The sequence below is a fragment of the Myodes glareolus genome, chromosome 6 (assembly GCF_982192425.1).
Source record: "Myodes glareolus chromosome 6, mMyoGla1.1, whole genome shotgun sequence".
NCBI lineage: Eukaryota > Metazoa > Chordata > Mammalia > Rodentia > Cricetidae > Myodes > Myodes glareolus.
The window spans coordinates 117,457,676-117,472,105 of record NC_142031.1 but is presented as its reverse complement, the minus strand read 5'-3'; the positions used below and the strand labels follow the sequence as shown (position 1 = coordinate 117,472,105).

The following is a 14,430-nucleotide window of genomic DNA, read 5'->3' as shown; positions in this document are numbered from 1 at the left end:
ATGAGGCAGCTTGGTGTAGGAGGTCCTTCTGTTTATGTGTTGCTTTCATTGGTTAATGAATAAAAAACTGCCTTTGCCTTTTGATAAGGCAGAACTTAGGTAGGGGAAAAACTTAGTTCTGGGAAAAACAGAACTGAATTCTGGGAGGAAGAAAACAGAGGCAGAGAGAAGCCATGGATCCTCCACCAGAGATGAATGCCGGTTAGACTCTCCGGTAAGCCACTGCCACGTGGTGATACACAGATTAATGGAGATGGGTTAAACTAATATATAAGAGTTGCCCAATAAGAAGTTAGAGCTAATGGCCAAGCAGTGTTTTAATTAATACAGTTTCTGTGTGGTTATTTTGGGTGTAAGCTAGCTGGGTGGCTGGGACAAACAAGGGGCCCTCTCCTTGCAACAATTGGCACCCAATGTGATCAACTAACTCCACATAAAACCTGAGAGGGCTTAAAAATAAATTCTAGACAATATATAGTTTAACACAGTTTTTTGCTGTTTGCTGGTGTTGTGCCTCAGAGAGATTTTCCTGACTCAGCAACTGCAACAGGAAATACATGGCCATTTTAAAATGCAGGCTTTCTGGGCTATGCTGCTAATGAGACCTCTGTCTCTTGTGGGAGGCAGAGCATTTGGATGGGATTTATAAGTAAAGTGCTATGGCTTGTTTGATGGAATTGTGGATTCACTGTGTGCCTGAAAGTGGGCCAATACATATGGCTCAGAAGCACTGCTTCTATAGGGTTAAGATATTGTATTTCAGGATTCATTTTAATCTTAAATATATCCAGGAAATAATGAGGAGTTACAACCCTTACCTGCAATATGTTCTTCATACTGTTTGGTCCCATGGTTGATGCTTTATCAGTGGTGACTTCAGTGCAGAGGCCAGGAAGGGGAATATCCAGGGCAAGACATTAATTCACTTATGATACCCACTGTTGAAGCCTCTCGGCTGGCCATCTATAGCTGCCTCCTGCCCTCTGCTCTGTCCTCCGTGCACTCACAGTAAATCTTATTACAGAGTTCTTTCAGTTGCACAAACCATAAATTCCCTCAAACTAGCTTAATTTAAAATAAGGAGGAGGGGACATTTTAAGGAACTGGGAACTCATCAGTGCCAAAGACAGGAAATGAGAGACAGCTGAGACTCCTGTGAGCCGGAAGTGGGGTCAAATGGTCAGAAGTTTGAGCGATGGATGGCCAAGCTGTTATATCTTTATCACATCTTCTCCTTTGACAGACTGGTTTCTCTGCTTAAAGTTGAAGCTTTGTCTCTAAACTCTGGCTTCAACTCCCATGCCATCACAGTGCCTGGTGGTTTCTGGAGTCTTTGGCTCAAATTTCTAAGCACTGATGTGGCTCAAGACAAGTCCTGAGTACCAGGTAATCCTTTAGGTGTACTAGAAGGTGGGGGTTATAGAATCTGTTGTTTTCCAGCTCTCCTCACATATATTTTCAGTCCATTTCCTTTGCTTCCAGATCAGACATGACCTCCACATGCCTGCACACCCCAAACAGAGCTGGTTTCCATCCCCTGTGGTCCCTGGTGCTCATCCTCACATTACTGTTGGACACTGGGCCTGTGTCTTCATGGTCTCCTGCACAAGATTCTGCTCAGGGTGGCTCCCACATATTTTCTTGTTTTCAGAAACAGTGTGATGAGGGGCATCTTGTGACTACTGGTATATGAATGAGGTCAGAGGCTGACTACAAACAGAAAGATTAGGAGGCCCTTTCCTGCCGAATTGCCTACTTCCTTGTCAGCCCTTCTGTGGGTTTTGGGGACTGTGTGTGCAAGACCAAGGTTATCTTGTCAAGTGACCTGGATGTTCTGGATGTTAAAAGTTAAAAACGAACCAACCACAGGGTAAAGATAGCTAAAGATAGGAGAGCCTAGAAGAACATGTTGAAAACAGGAGGCATGCTGTAAAAGGACCAAGCTACAGTTGCTAAAGGCAGACCACTAGGTGATGGAAATGTCTAAGATGGATCGTTTCTTTCCAGAAGAATCCATGGATTGTCTGCATCCTTTCAAAGGTGGAATAAAGGGATTTGGCAGAAGCAGCAGAACTTGCAGTCCAATACTGAGTTGCTGTTGCTGTCCATCTGGACAAGTCTTCACAGGGCATCACCTGCTTGGCCAGGTCTATGGTGACTGGATGTTATTTGTTCCCACATTATAAGAGTTATTTCAGGGCTCAAGAGTCCTGCCAGAAATTCCCAAGAGCAGCAAAGGGGAGGACAGTCTCTTGCTCAACCATGTTAAACCTTGCATGGACCCTAGGCTTCTGAGGTTCTGGACTCTGACCTAAACTCTCTTGAGAATTACTAGGGAAAGAATCTTTTATTTGAATGCCTTCGTATAAGCTATGAACACCAGTGTTGAAAGGGCATACAAACATATCATTATAAAGTCCTCTTTGCAAATGGGCAGTTAAAACTGAGAAGGCCAAGTGATCTTTGTGCCTCAGTTTCCCCATTCTTAGTACATGCATTAAAAAACCTCTAGAATATCATTTTTGGACTGTGTGATCACAATGGTTTGGCTGAGGAAGTCTGGGGGGTGTTGTCATAGACCCTTCTGGAGAGGCAGCTGCCCACTCTTATATAACAAATTGTATTTGAATGAGAAGGGTTACACATATGGTGCAGATCGTGGTGAATGGTACAGATCTTGTAGGGAGAAGAAAGAAGGGCCAGAGAGAGCGGAGATGAAGATTGTACCTGATGGTTCCTCAGATGGAAAGGAACCATTTCAGAGAATTTCCTGGGATGTTTGGGGAAGAAGCCCAAGAGCAATGTGAGGCCATGATTGAATGTCTGCTTTCTCATTGATTGAGACATTTAAAAGTAAAATAACATTAGAGGACACCTGCTACTTTACATCTTGGAGAAGATTCTTCCCCGAGTCCTAAACCCCTAGTATGTCTCTGCTAGTCTCAGGCTAACAGAGCCTGAGCACCGTTAGCTTCTGTGGCAGAGATCAGCTTCAAGCCTATCCTGCTTACTGATTTTCAGGTTGAATGCAGTGCTTGGAAAATGAGAAGGTCTAAGTAGGTCTGGCACAAGTGGCTCATGATCTCTTCCCAAACCATCTTTAGAATAAGATTAAGCTTTGAGATTATTGTGGTGGAAGTCAGCCTTGTATCTTCTTGTTTTTTTTATTGCGATTCACTTAGATTTTCTGAAGTCACAGCCTATAGGGGACCATCCAATGGGTGTCCACAGATGTGAAGTGCAGATACCAAACAGCTGGACTTTGTTACCAGAAGTGGGAATATGATAAGATGGTGGTATGATTTGGTTCACAGCTGCCTCATTTATGTCCTTGTGATGCACTTGGGACTTCTCGAGTCAAACTTATGGAGGACTATCCACTGGGGTGTTCCACTGGCTCCACACAGAATTGAAACCTACTTCACTGACAGTTTCCTTTCTATAGAACATTCCTTTGAAAAAATGCATCCTGGTGCAGAGCCCACTGTCTACACTGCTGGGCAGGTAGGTCCTGGCAGAGCCCTTTCTATTGAGGCAATGGGAGCGCAGATGCGAGAGTCACTCAGAACTGATTCAGGCTTTGTGCCACAGAAGACAGCTCCTCCATGAATGTGAACCTCAGATACCTTTACCAGCTGAACTCTTCTGTGAGATGCTGCAAAGTGGCATAAGGGTGGTATGTGTGGCATGAAGTGTGGCTACCTCATTTGAGTCACAGGCTGTTTAAGAATGAGGAAGCCACACCATGGAAACCCCACTCTGCTGAAACAGACCACTCTGAGTGCCCTGGCACACCCCCTGCCTCTTAAAAAAGCCTCACCGGCAGTTATTAGATTGCTAGGACTTGGTGGAGTAGATCTGTGTGTATATTGTATGTATCTGTGAATGTGTGTCTCATCTGTGTACTTTCTTTGTGTTGTATCTGTGTGTAAACATGTGTGCCTATATGTATCTTTGTATGTACATCATCTGGGTGTGTGTCTGAGTTTCTATGTCAGGTCTGTATATGTGCTTTGCCTAAATGCACTTCTGTGTGTGCATTCTGGCTCCATGTTTGTATGCTGCTCTGTCTGGTGTGTATATCTGTGCCTTTGTGTCTTGTCTGTTTATACATCTATGTGTAAGTGTGTGTATATTTCATTTGCAACTGTGTGTTCCCGAGTGTACCTCTACGTGTGCATCTGGGTGTATATTTGTGTGTTTCTGTGTGTCTGGTTTGTGTGTGTGTCCCTGTACTTTTCCTTCTAGACATCTGTCAGACAGGGATCCTCTGAGAAGGCTCACTCTGGTGAGTGTGTCGGCAGACAGACACTAGGCAAGCTGCACAAGTGTCCACCTGCTGCGGGGGTGTCTTTGTAAAGGGAGTTCAGCTTACCTCTTGGTTTTCCTTTGCTTAATTGCAGGTGATGATTCAAAAAAGCCTTCACCTGTTTTCGCCTGGCTTTCATCTTCGCAGACAAAGCAGGCTGGGCCGGGCCTTGATCCGGGCGTGCTCAGGACCGGTATTAAAGGGGCTGGATCAGCCTCAGGCTTTTAAGGGTTTTGGGTTAAACTGATGAGCATGTATAATAAATTGAAGCTTTGTTGTTTGGCAGATTTTTTTTATTTATTATTCTTTTATCAGCTCAGAGACCCAGGTGGGGGGAGGTCCTCCCTTTTCACATTCAGGTTTGCTTGGGATTTGTCATTAACTGGGATGGGCTCTGATAGTACAAACACTTTGTTATGCTCCCATTTCTTACAAAAGAGCCCTAAATCCAAGTATACAAGTGTTTTGATCTCTAGAATTTAAGGTCATAGCAAAGTACAGAGGGTGTACTGGACTAAGACTGTGTCTCCCTGTGGCCAGTGGCACTCTGGTCTTTCCATGGCATTTCCTCCTGGCTTGGGGTAATGCTGGGTAATTTTTTTTGTACTGGATATGGGGCAGAGGCTATTTATTCATGTCTGCCCATTATATTCTCTTGTGGTTTGGCTCTGTGAAAATTTTTTTCTACTCAGTGTAAACTGGAGGAATTCATGGAGAGTGTGCTCTGTTCCTGAACCATATGCCCCGGAGACAAACAACATCAGAGAAAAGATGAAATAGACACTGTCCCTGAACTGTCACACCTATCAGTCATCATTGGCTGGAGCGAACCACAGCAGGCTGTGATGGCAAGGGGGCACCAGATAGATCCTTGCTACTCCTGGGACACCCAGCATGTGCAGTAACAGATGTGTGTGCTAGTGTGTGTGGGGTGCATATGGATATTGGTTATTCAGGTGGAAGGAAGAGGCTTTTGTTCTCTTTCTCTTCATCCAGTAGGTGTGCTGTTAGGATATGGAAGAAATCGCATGTGGAAATGTTGTGTTGACTGTTCTCAGCCTTTACTCCTCTTTGGGCGGAGGTGATTGAACTCTGCCTGCACATGCTAAAACTGCTCCGCTCTCTGTTTAATTCTTTATAAATACAGTGGTGCTCCCCTCTCCTTGAAGGGCTTCCTCCCCCCTCAGTTTCATTCATTGCTGTGCCCAGGCTAATCACATCTCTTGGAAATAATATGAGAAAGTTATGCTGTTTTACTCCATCAGATTTAATAAGTCTGGATGCTTTCCAAGGACTAGGCATTAATCACACTTAAACCCAGGCCTTGATAGTTCATCCGCCCAGAGTATTCGTGTCAGAGACATAAAACAATCTTCTTTAATGCCCACCGTCCTCTTTAAATTGAGCACTTGCCTCGTGTTAATAAAACCTGCTTTGTACCCAGGATCTGGGATAAAGACCAGGGGTAGGGATTTTTTACATCATCGAAAACATTTCATGGGCGAATTTTCCTTTCTTTTCCTTTCCTACCTGGGATTGGTTTGAAAGCTTCATAGTAGTTCATGAAAAGCATTAGGCAATAGGATAAGCTTAGAATAAGAAGTAATTAGTCATACAGAGGAGGTGTCCTTGAGCTTGGTTCATATAGCGAACAGTGGAGAGCAGTGTCCAGACCCAACAGAGCTCTTTGTCTCAGTGTTTCCATTCCCGAGGACAGTGCAATTGTTCCTTTTCCAGTAGGGAGATGTCTTGTGATTGACTGTATACCTTGCCATGATCAGAAGTTCCAGCCAGAGGGAGACAGACAACAACAGAAGTGAAAAACAGTGTCTTTATGAGCAGTTCAGGTCTGTCTGCCTTGTACAATCTGTAATATCCCCTTAAAGGGACACTGGACTGCCCCTCTATCCCAGGATGAGGAGGCTTTCTCCAGCATTTTTTCTTTCTTTCTTTTTTGTTTGTTTGAATGCCTTCTTGTTATAGTAACATTGCTTTAATATTTAATGAAACTGATAAAAGCTTTCATTTGTTGGCATTTAGCTAGAGGCTGCTGTGTCATGAAGACAGATTTACTCAGGTAGACAGGGAATACAACAGAAACTGTCCATGTGGATGATGTCCATGGGCTTGGCACAGGCTGCTGAATTGCTCCAGGTTCTTGGCATAGAATGTAATAATTGCAGCTGCCTGCCTGCAACCAAGACAGAGCTGTTGTCTGTCTGTGTATTACAGTCTGAGTCCTCTAGGCAACATAGGGCAGTCTGTACAGACCCGACAGAGGGGCAAAACTCCAGACTTGAGAATGTGGCTCAGGTGTTAGACAGCAAGCCATGCAAGGTGAAGACCAGAGATGCTCCATGATACAATGCAGTAGTGAATCCAAAGGATTTCTGGCAAGGGATGGGTTAGGGATTCTAGGCAGTAGAGAATGAGCAAGGGAGAAAAAGCTGGCTCCCATTCACCTGTCTCCAAAACCTCTGTCCTCCTACTCCTGTTCCCTTGACTCACCATAGCATCACTCCGAATCCTCAATGTGAATACAAGGACTAAAACACACACACACACACACACACACACACACACACACACACACACCAAAGCACAGTGTGCAATCATGGAATAACACAACAGGGAGAAAGCAGTTTTGATCACAGAGCAGTTGACTGACATTAGGAAATAAGATTTCTGTCTGATTGCTTTTGTTTATCTCTTTTAAAAGCCACAGTGAACAGGTTCTATCTTTAGAAAAGCATAGCTTAGGCACATATGGAATTTATTTATACCAATTATGTGAATGTCTAACATCAGTACCTATCCAAGTACAGATTTTCAGAGTTAGAATGTGTTCACTGGTGTCTTTGTCCACCAATCACAGATGGCCATATCTGCATCTGCTTGCATTCGTACAAATTCTGTGCTTACTTGGGACAGTCATGTCAGTCAGCAAACTGTACAGCCTGGTGGCGCGTCTCACAAGGCTGAGTTGATGTTGAGAGAGAGGCCTCGTGTTTCCTGGGAAGTTCACGGTTTTGTAGGGGAGGTACAGTCTTTCCTGGAAAAGGTCTTAATTCACATGACATCAGACTATGAAGTAAGTGGCATTGTATGATTCATTCCTCAAGCATTAACTCAAGAAGTGCGCCTGGAATGCTTGCTGTGAGCTGGCAGGGTTGCAGACAAGAGGGCTGAAGAATGAACACATAAGTTCATGTTTTCACATTTTCACAGAGATTACCTTCCACCATGGAGAGGTAACATAGCAGCTTCTGGTTTATAGAAAGTCAGTAGTTAGCACTGATAGGTGCTGAAATGGAATGCTTATGGGGAAAGGAGATACAGGGAAGGACGGCCGGAAGACTGCTTTTAGTGTGGTCTGAGGAGACCCCATTGATGCAAAACATTCTACAGGGACTTGAATGCACTGGGTAAGTTTGCCCTTTGAAGTACCTTAGGGAAAGAACATTCCAGAAGAATCAGGAAGTGAAGTAATAGTGTGCATGGTGCCTCCAGGAAATATCTAATTGTTTTTCTTCAGCTTTTTTTTTAAAAATTACATACTGACTACTGCTGCATTTATACTTCAACCCTGATATATGTATTTAAACTATGTCTGAATGCTATGTTTGCATCATCTGTGTGCACTATCCTAAGAGGCCAGAAGAGGGTGTCAGATCCCCTGAAACTGAAATGAGGGAGCTGTTGAAAGCCTCCATGTGTGTTCTGGGAACCAAACCTGGGTCATTTGGAAGAGAAGTAAGTGCTCTTAGCCACTGTGCCATTTCTCCCAGCCCTCCTAAATATTTTGATACAATTAAATTATATAAGTAAATTATTTTCCCAGTCAGATTTATAACAGTTTGGTAATTGGGATTTTACTTTAGTGTATCTTTTACCTTCATACTGTTTAGGCTATGTTGAACTTGTAACAGGTGCCTGGCAGATACATGTGAAATTCAATAGAATCAATGATTTATAATACTAAATGAATATTAACTGTAATGTAATGGCTATGAAGCTGGCACAGGGCATTTTCCAAGGGCAGGGAAGACTTTGACTAGTTCCATTTTTCTTTTTCCGCTATCTCTCCAATAAGATTTTATGTAGTCTCATCAGCTCAAATTAATAATCAAACACTGGCCAGGAAATGGTCTAATACTAGATATTTAATGGATTTTTTTCTAACTATAAAATGTCCAAAAGATAAAAGTCCTTTCCTTTGAGATTCTACAGTTAAGTAGAATCAAATGGATAATTACAGCTCCTAACTGCACAAAGGCACACTTAGCGTTTATGAGTTCATTTCAAGTCCATTGTCATTTTTACAGTTGTTTCACAAAACATATGTACTAAAACATCACCTTAACACCTTAAATATACATGGTTTTTAAAATTTCTAAATTATACCTGTAAGTTAAGAGAAAAAAATAAAAATGAATGCACATTTTGTTTTGGACTAGAGGGCTCCCTGAAAGGATGGATTGTAACATGAAGGGGCTTGCTTGTTTGTGTTTTCTGTCCTGCCCAGCTCCCACAGCTGTTTAGTCCGAAAGAAAATCACACAGAGATCTCTATAAGTTATAAAACTGATTGGCCCATTAGGTCAGGCTTCTTGTTAGTTCTTGTAACTTATATTAACCCATTATTCTGATCTATTTTAGCCATGTGGCTCAGTATCATTTTCAGCGGGGCAGATCACATCCTGCTGCTTCGGTGATCTGGGCAGGAGTGGGAGGAATCAGCTTCCTCCTTCCCAGAATTCTCCTTTTCTCATTGCATCATTTCCACTTCCTGTCTGGTTTTCCTGCCTATACTTCCTGCCTGGTCAATCAATGTTTATTTAAAACATGATTGACAGAATACAGACAATTCTCCCGCACCAAAATGGATATGGTAATAGGAGCAAGTAGCCAGCACTTTTGTCCTGAGACAGAGGAGACCTGTGCAACTTAGATAAAGTCGAGCCCTTTGGGAAGACTTGCACCTTATTTACAAAGACGTCAGAGCATAAATACGAGGCTCTCCATAATATAATTTTACAGTATGTTTAAAGATACCCAGAAGGGAGTAAGTGCAACAGCCTGTAGTGGAAGGACTCTTACAAGAGGCCATTTCTTTGAATTTTCATAGCATTTGTTATCTGTATAACCTCTATACATCCAACATGCATTTTAGGTGATCTAGAGGGTAAAGACCAAGTCAAAGAATTTCATATTATTAAGACACTTTGTGCACCTATCTATGATTGATATTTCTATCTATTTCTATCTATGATTGATAGAAAGTGAGGGAGGATAAGTCTTCTGATGTTTGAATTTGAGTTTCCTGAGTGTAACCCTCAGACAAAGATTAGGGTGCAAGCAGTTTACTACAGAACACCTGGATAGAGCCACAAGAGAGGACACCAATAAACAATCAGCTGTATAATCAGCAAGACTCGGTGAAATGGAAAGTTCAGGGTCCTTGTTCACAAATGGCTGATGATTTCAAACAGTGCTAACAGAGCATGAAGTTGGACACGGGCTCTTTACAGCTGTTTTGATGGTCCAACCTCAAAGTAACCCATTTAATGGAGAATACTCTTACATGGGCATCTGTGATGGACAATTGGGCTTCTCCCCTGGATAATACTTTTAGGGGCTTTTTATTCATAACTCTTCCTTCCTGGGCTGAGGCTGTCGTAGTACTCCACCCATCTGCATTTCCCATTGTCTTTTATTCTTAGGCTGAGCATGTTCCAGGGTCACAGAATGTTTCAGAACTGCAGACTAACTCAGCTTACTGTTGTGGACTGTTTGTGGTGACCTGCAGGGTAGACCAAGGCAGCTGCCTCAGACACTGTCTGGTCAATGCAGTGAAGATGGTCTGCTGGCATAGATATACATAAAGGAAGAATAGGAGGACAGTAAAGAAATATTAGATCTAAGCAAGACTAATATTGAATCTAGTAAGGCAATCATTAGCTACCATAGCATTGTGTCTGACATTTAAGACACAAGGGCATCCCTGTCCCTTCCTATTACCTTTACACTAGCAGCACATGTAGTTCCACTTGATTCTTGCACCTTTCCTCAGTAGGTTTTCTACAATCCTGGCATCTCTAGCATCCTAGAATCTCAAATGTGACTTGGGCTTCCCTTTCAAAGCTCCCTACAAGTTCATTCAGAGGCTTCCAGCAGGGAATTTGACTCTGCTCTTTATTCCTTCACCTACTAGGCTTTTCTCTGGAACATAGGTGCAAGCAAGCCACCGTGATCTGGTACCCTTTACATTCTGCATGCCTAAAACGCCAGCACCACATGGATGATTCCAAGTAATACCAATGTGAAAAGTAGTTGTTTCTCAGCCCTGCTAAGATCATGCTGCAGCAGCCTCTGAGGTCCTATGCAGATGAACTTTGTACATTTCCAGAGTGGGGATTGCTTTTAGCATCACACCCAGTGACACAATTTGAGGTACCCTCTTTTAATATTATTATTATTATTACTTTTAAAAATACCAATCCAAATTCTCACTCCCTCCCCTCGTCCCATTCCCTTCACACACCCTCCCACCACACCCCCCTCTAATCCTGAGAGGGTAAGGCACTTTGCCTTGTGGAAAGTCCAAGGCCCTCCCCACTACATCTAGGCTGAGCAAGGTATACATCCAAAGAGAATAGGATCCCAAAAAGCCAGTACACATAGTAGAAACAAATTCCAGTGCCTCTGTCAGTGGTCCCTCAGTCTGCCCCAACTGTCAACCACATTCAGAGGTACTATTTTGATCCTGTTTGTTCATTCCCAGTCCAGTTGGAGTTGGTGAGCTCCCATTAGGTTAGGAAAACTGTTTCAGTGGATGAACCCCCCACGGTCTTGACCTCTTTGCTCATATTCTCACTCCTTCCCCTCCTCATCTGGACCTTGGAAGCTCAGTCCAGTGCTTCAGTGTGGGTCTCTGTCTCTGTTTCCATCTGTTGTTGAATGATATTTAAGATAATCATCAATCTGACTACAGAGCATGGCCAGTTCGGGCACCCTCTCCTCTATTGCTTAGGGTCTTAGCTGGGGTCATCCTTGTGGATTCCTGGGCATTTTTCTAGAGCCAGGTTTCTTGCTAACCCTATAATGGCTCCCTCAATCAAGATATCTCTTTCCTTGCTCTCATATCTGTCCTTCCTCCATCTCGACTATTCCATTCCCTCAAGTTCTCCTCAACCCTCCTCTCCTCCCCTTCCTTCTATCCCCTTCCGCATTTTGTCACGTGATCTTGTCTGTTTCCAATTTCCAGGAGGGTCTATATATCCTTTTCTTTGGGTTCACCTTATTACTTAGCTTCTCTAGGATCATGAACTATAGGCTCAATGTCCTTTGTTTATGGCTAGTATCCACTTATGAGTGAGTACATAGCATATTCATATTTTTGGGTCTGGGTTACCTCACTTAGGATAGTTTTCTAATTCCATTCATCTACATGCAAAATTCAAGATGTCATTGTTTTTTTACCGCTGAAGGAGGCACCCTCTTTTAAATAAGTTTGCATTTTTACATGCTGAAGCTTTCAGTGTACCCTCAAGGCACCTTTTCTCCTGTGACAATTTGAAGTGTATGGCTTACCTTTTGTGTCCTTCTCCCTTGACAATCACAGCTCCTGTGTCTGCATTTGTTTTCAGGTTACAATGCACTTGTGCTCCCAGAGTGATGTTATACAATGTATTTTGTTCATGTTTTCCTCTCTCTCCAAAATCACAAAACAAAATGAAAATGAAAATAAAAATCCCCCAAATGAAAAAAACAATACTAAAACAAAATAAAAAGCCTCTCCCCCAAACAAACAAACAAGATCCTAAAACCAAAGCAAAATCATGGAGTCCATCTTGTGTTGTCCAACTTCTCCTGGACAGAGAACCTGCCCTTCAGTGTGCTTGATATACCCAGTGGCACTCCATTGGAGAAAACTGATTTTCCCTTTCCAATCAGGTATCAGTTGCAAACACCTTTTAAAAAAACAATCCTTTTAAATTTTACATACCAATCCCAATTCCCCTTTCCTCTTCTCCTCCTGCTCACCTCACCTTCCCCTTACCCCATCCCCAATCCACTCCTCAAAGAGGGTGAAGCCTCCCATGGAGTCAGGAAAGTCTGCACATCACAGTAGCCAAACAGGAAGTATAGGTAGGGTGACCAGACTAGAATTCTGGGAAGAGGAAAGGCTCAGTCTGCAGTCGCCACCCAGATGCAGATGAAGCAAGATGAAAATGCTGCACTGAGAAAAGATACCAAGCCCCGTGGCTAAATGTAGATAAGAATTATGGATTACTTTAAGTTGTAAGAGCTAGTTAATAATAAGCCCGAGCTAATAGGCCAAACAGTTTATAATTAATATAAGCCTCAGTGTGTTTCTTTGGAACTGCAGGACCAGGCAGGACAGAAACTTCTGTTTACAGAACAAGGTATCCTTTCATAGGTAATGGGCTCCAAAAGGCCAGTTCATGCACTAGAGGTAGATCTCACTGCCTGTGGTCCCACAAACTGTCCAAGCCACACAACCGCAAACACTATTTCCTTGGAGGAGTCACCTACCACTTCTAGCTCTCACAGTCTTTCTGTCTCCTCTTTCACATAGATCCCTGAGCCTTGAGTGGAGGGGTTTGATGAGGACATTTTATTTAGAACTAAGTGCTCCAAAGTCTCTCACTCCCCATACCTTGTCCAGGTGTGGGTCTCATTCCAATTTACTGCAAGATAAGCTTCTCTGGGGATTGATGCACTAATCTATGGGTATCTGCTCCAGTTTTTAAATCTCAATGTTAAACTTGGATTGTACATTTGTAAACTTGGATAAAATCAGCTAGCAATAATCACACCATGGCCTGAGTAGTCTGCTGTCTTAAAATTCTCTCCACCAAATTAATTAATTTGAATTCAGCCTTATTAAAATTTTCTGGACACAGACAAAACACTGGATCCTTGTTCTCATCTGAAACTTCATGAGTACAGATCTTCCTTCACTGTCAACTTTTCTTTCTTTTCTTGAACATTAAATCAAAGCTTTTATTATACATTTCTTCTTCAAATGGCCTACACTCTCCCCCAGGTCAGCTCACCCTGTCTGAATATCAGTTTCACCCAATAGGGCAGATCTAACCAGGCGATAGAATATTGAAAAGCCAAGCAATGCGCACCATACCAGCAGAGCCCCGTAGTTCTGTGCTTCACTCTGAATTCTGTAAGAACTTTTTAACTGAAGGGGAAGCACAGAAGAGCCTGAAATTCTACTCTCCTGATCCCAGGCCCAGGTGTGCTGGCTGGCAGGCTCTGAAATTTACACAGACACTGAGATTTATATGTGTGCTTTACCTTCTCTTTTTAAAAATATTAGGTTAAGAGATGGAAGAGGCAGTTTCCAGTGGTGTGTTGTATTAGTGTGGCTGGGCATCTGGACAGGTTCTGGAATTACTTCTGAGAGAAGCCTCTAAAACACACTGTTTTAGATAAGTTTACCTTTTGGTGTGCCTGTGAGGAACTATCTTGATTAGGTTAACTGAGATAGGAGGTAGAATCATTCCCTGGGCTTGAGTCTTAGACTTCATAGTGCAGACACCAGTAGGATATAAGCATTTATCTGTCTCTGCTTCTTATTGATGGGAATGATGTGCCTGAAGCGCCTCCCCCATGACTTCTTGGTCATGATGGACTCTTAAGCCATGTGCCAAATAAACCTCTTCTCCTTTAAGTTGCTTTTGTTGGAATATTTTTTTTAATCAAAGTGATGATAGAAAGTAATTAAGTACATGTGTGGCTTTGGTTTAAGGCTTAGGCTGAGGCTCCACTCCTAGGTCCTACTCTCTAAAATATGTTACTCCTCTGTTACTGTGACTAAAGTAACTGGAAAACTGAGGGAAGAAAGATTTATTTTGGCTCATGGTTTCAGTCTTTAGTCCCTAATAGTAGGGATGTCCTGGCAGAATTCATGGTAGGCCATGAATATAAAGTCATGTGGCAGAAGGTCCTCATTATTGTAGCCTAGGAAGGAGAGATCAGCCTGAACTGAGGACTGGCCTGTACCCTCCAAAGGTCACCTCTACTGACATACTAGTCTCCAAAGCAACCCCACCATCTGGAACTAGCATCCAAAACATTAAC

General features: G+C 42.8%; 1 protein-coding gene across 1 annotated transcript in view; it reads left to right on the top strand.

Moving 5' to 3' along the window:
- The window catches only part of LOC146894388 (uncharacterized), a 112,148-nt gene extending 107,554 nt beyond the window's left edge, over nt 1-4,594 (top strand). The window contains exon 3 of the mRNA XM_085691090.2: nt 4,404-4,594. Coding sequence (XP_085547216.1) covers nt 4,404-4,556 — 153 coding nt within the window. The 3' untranslated portion in view covers nt 4,557-4,594. The remainder of the gene's footprint in view (nt 1-4,403) is intronic.
- Nucleotides 4,595-14,430: the final 9,836 nt, after the last annotated feature.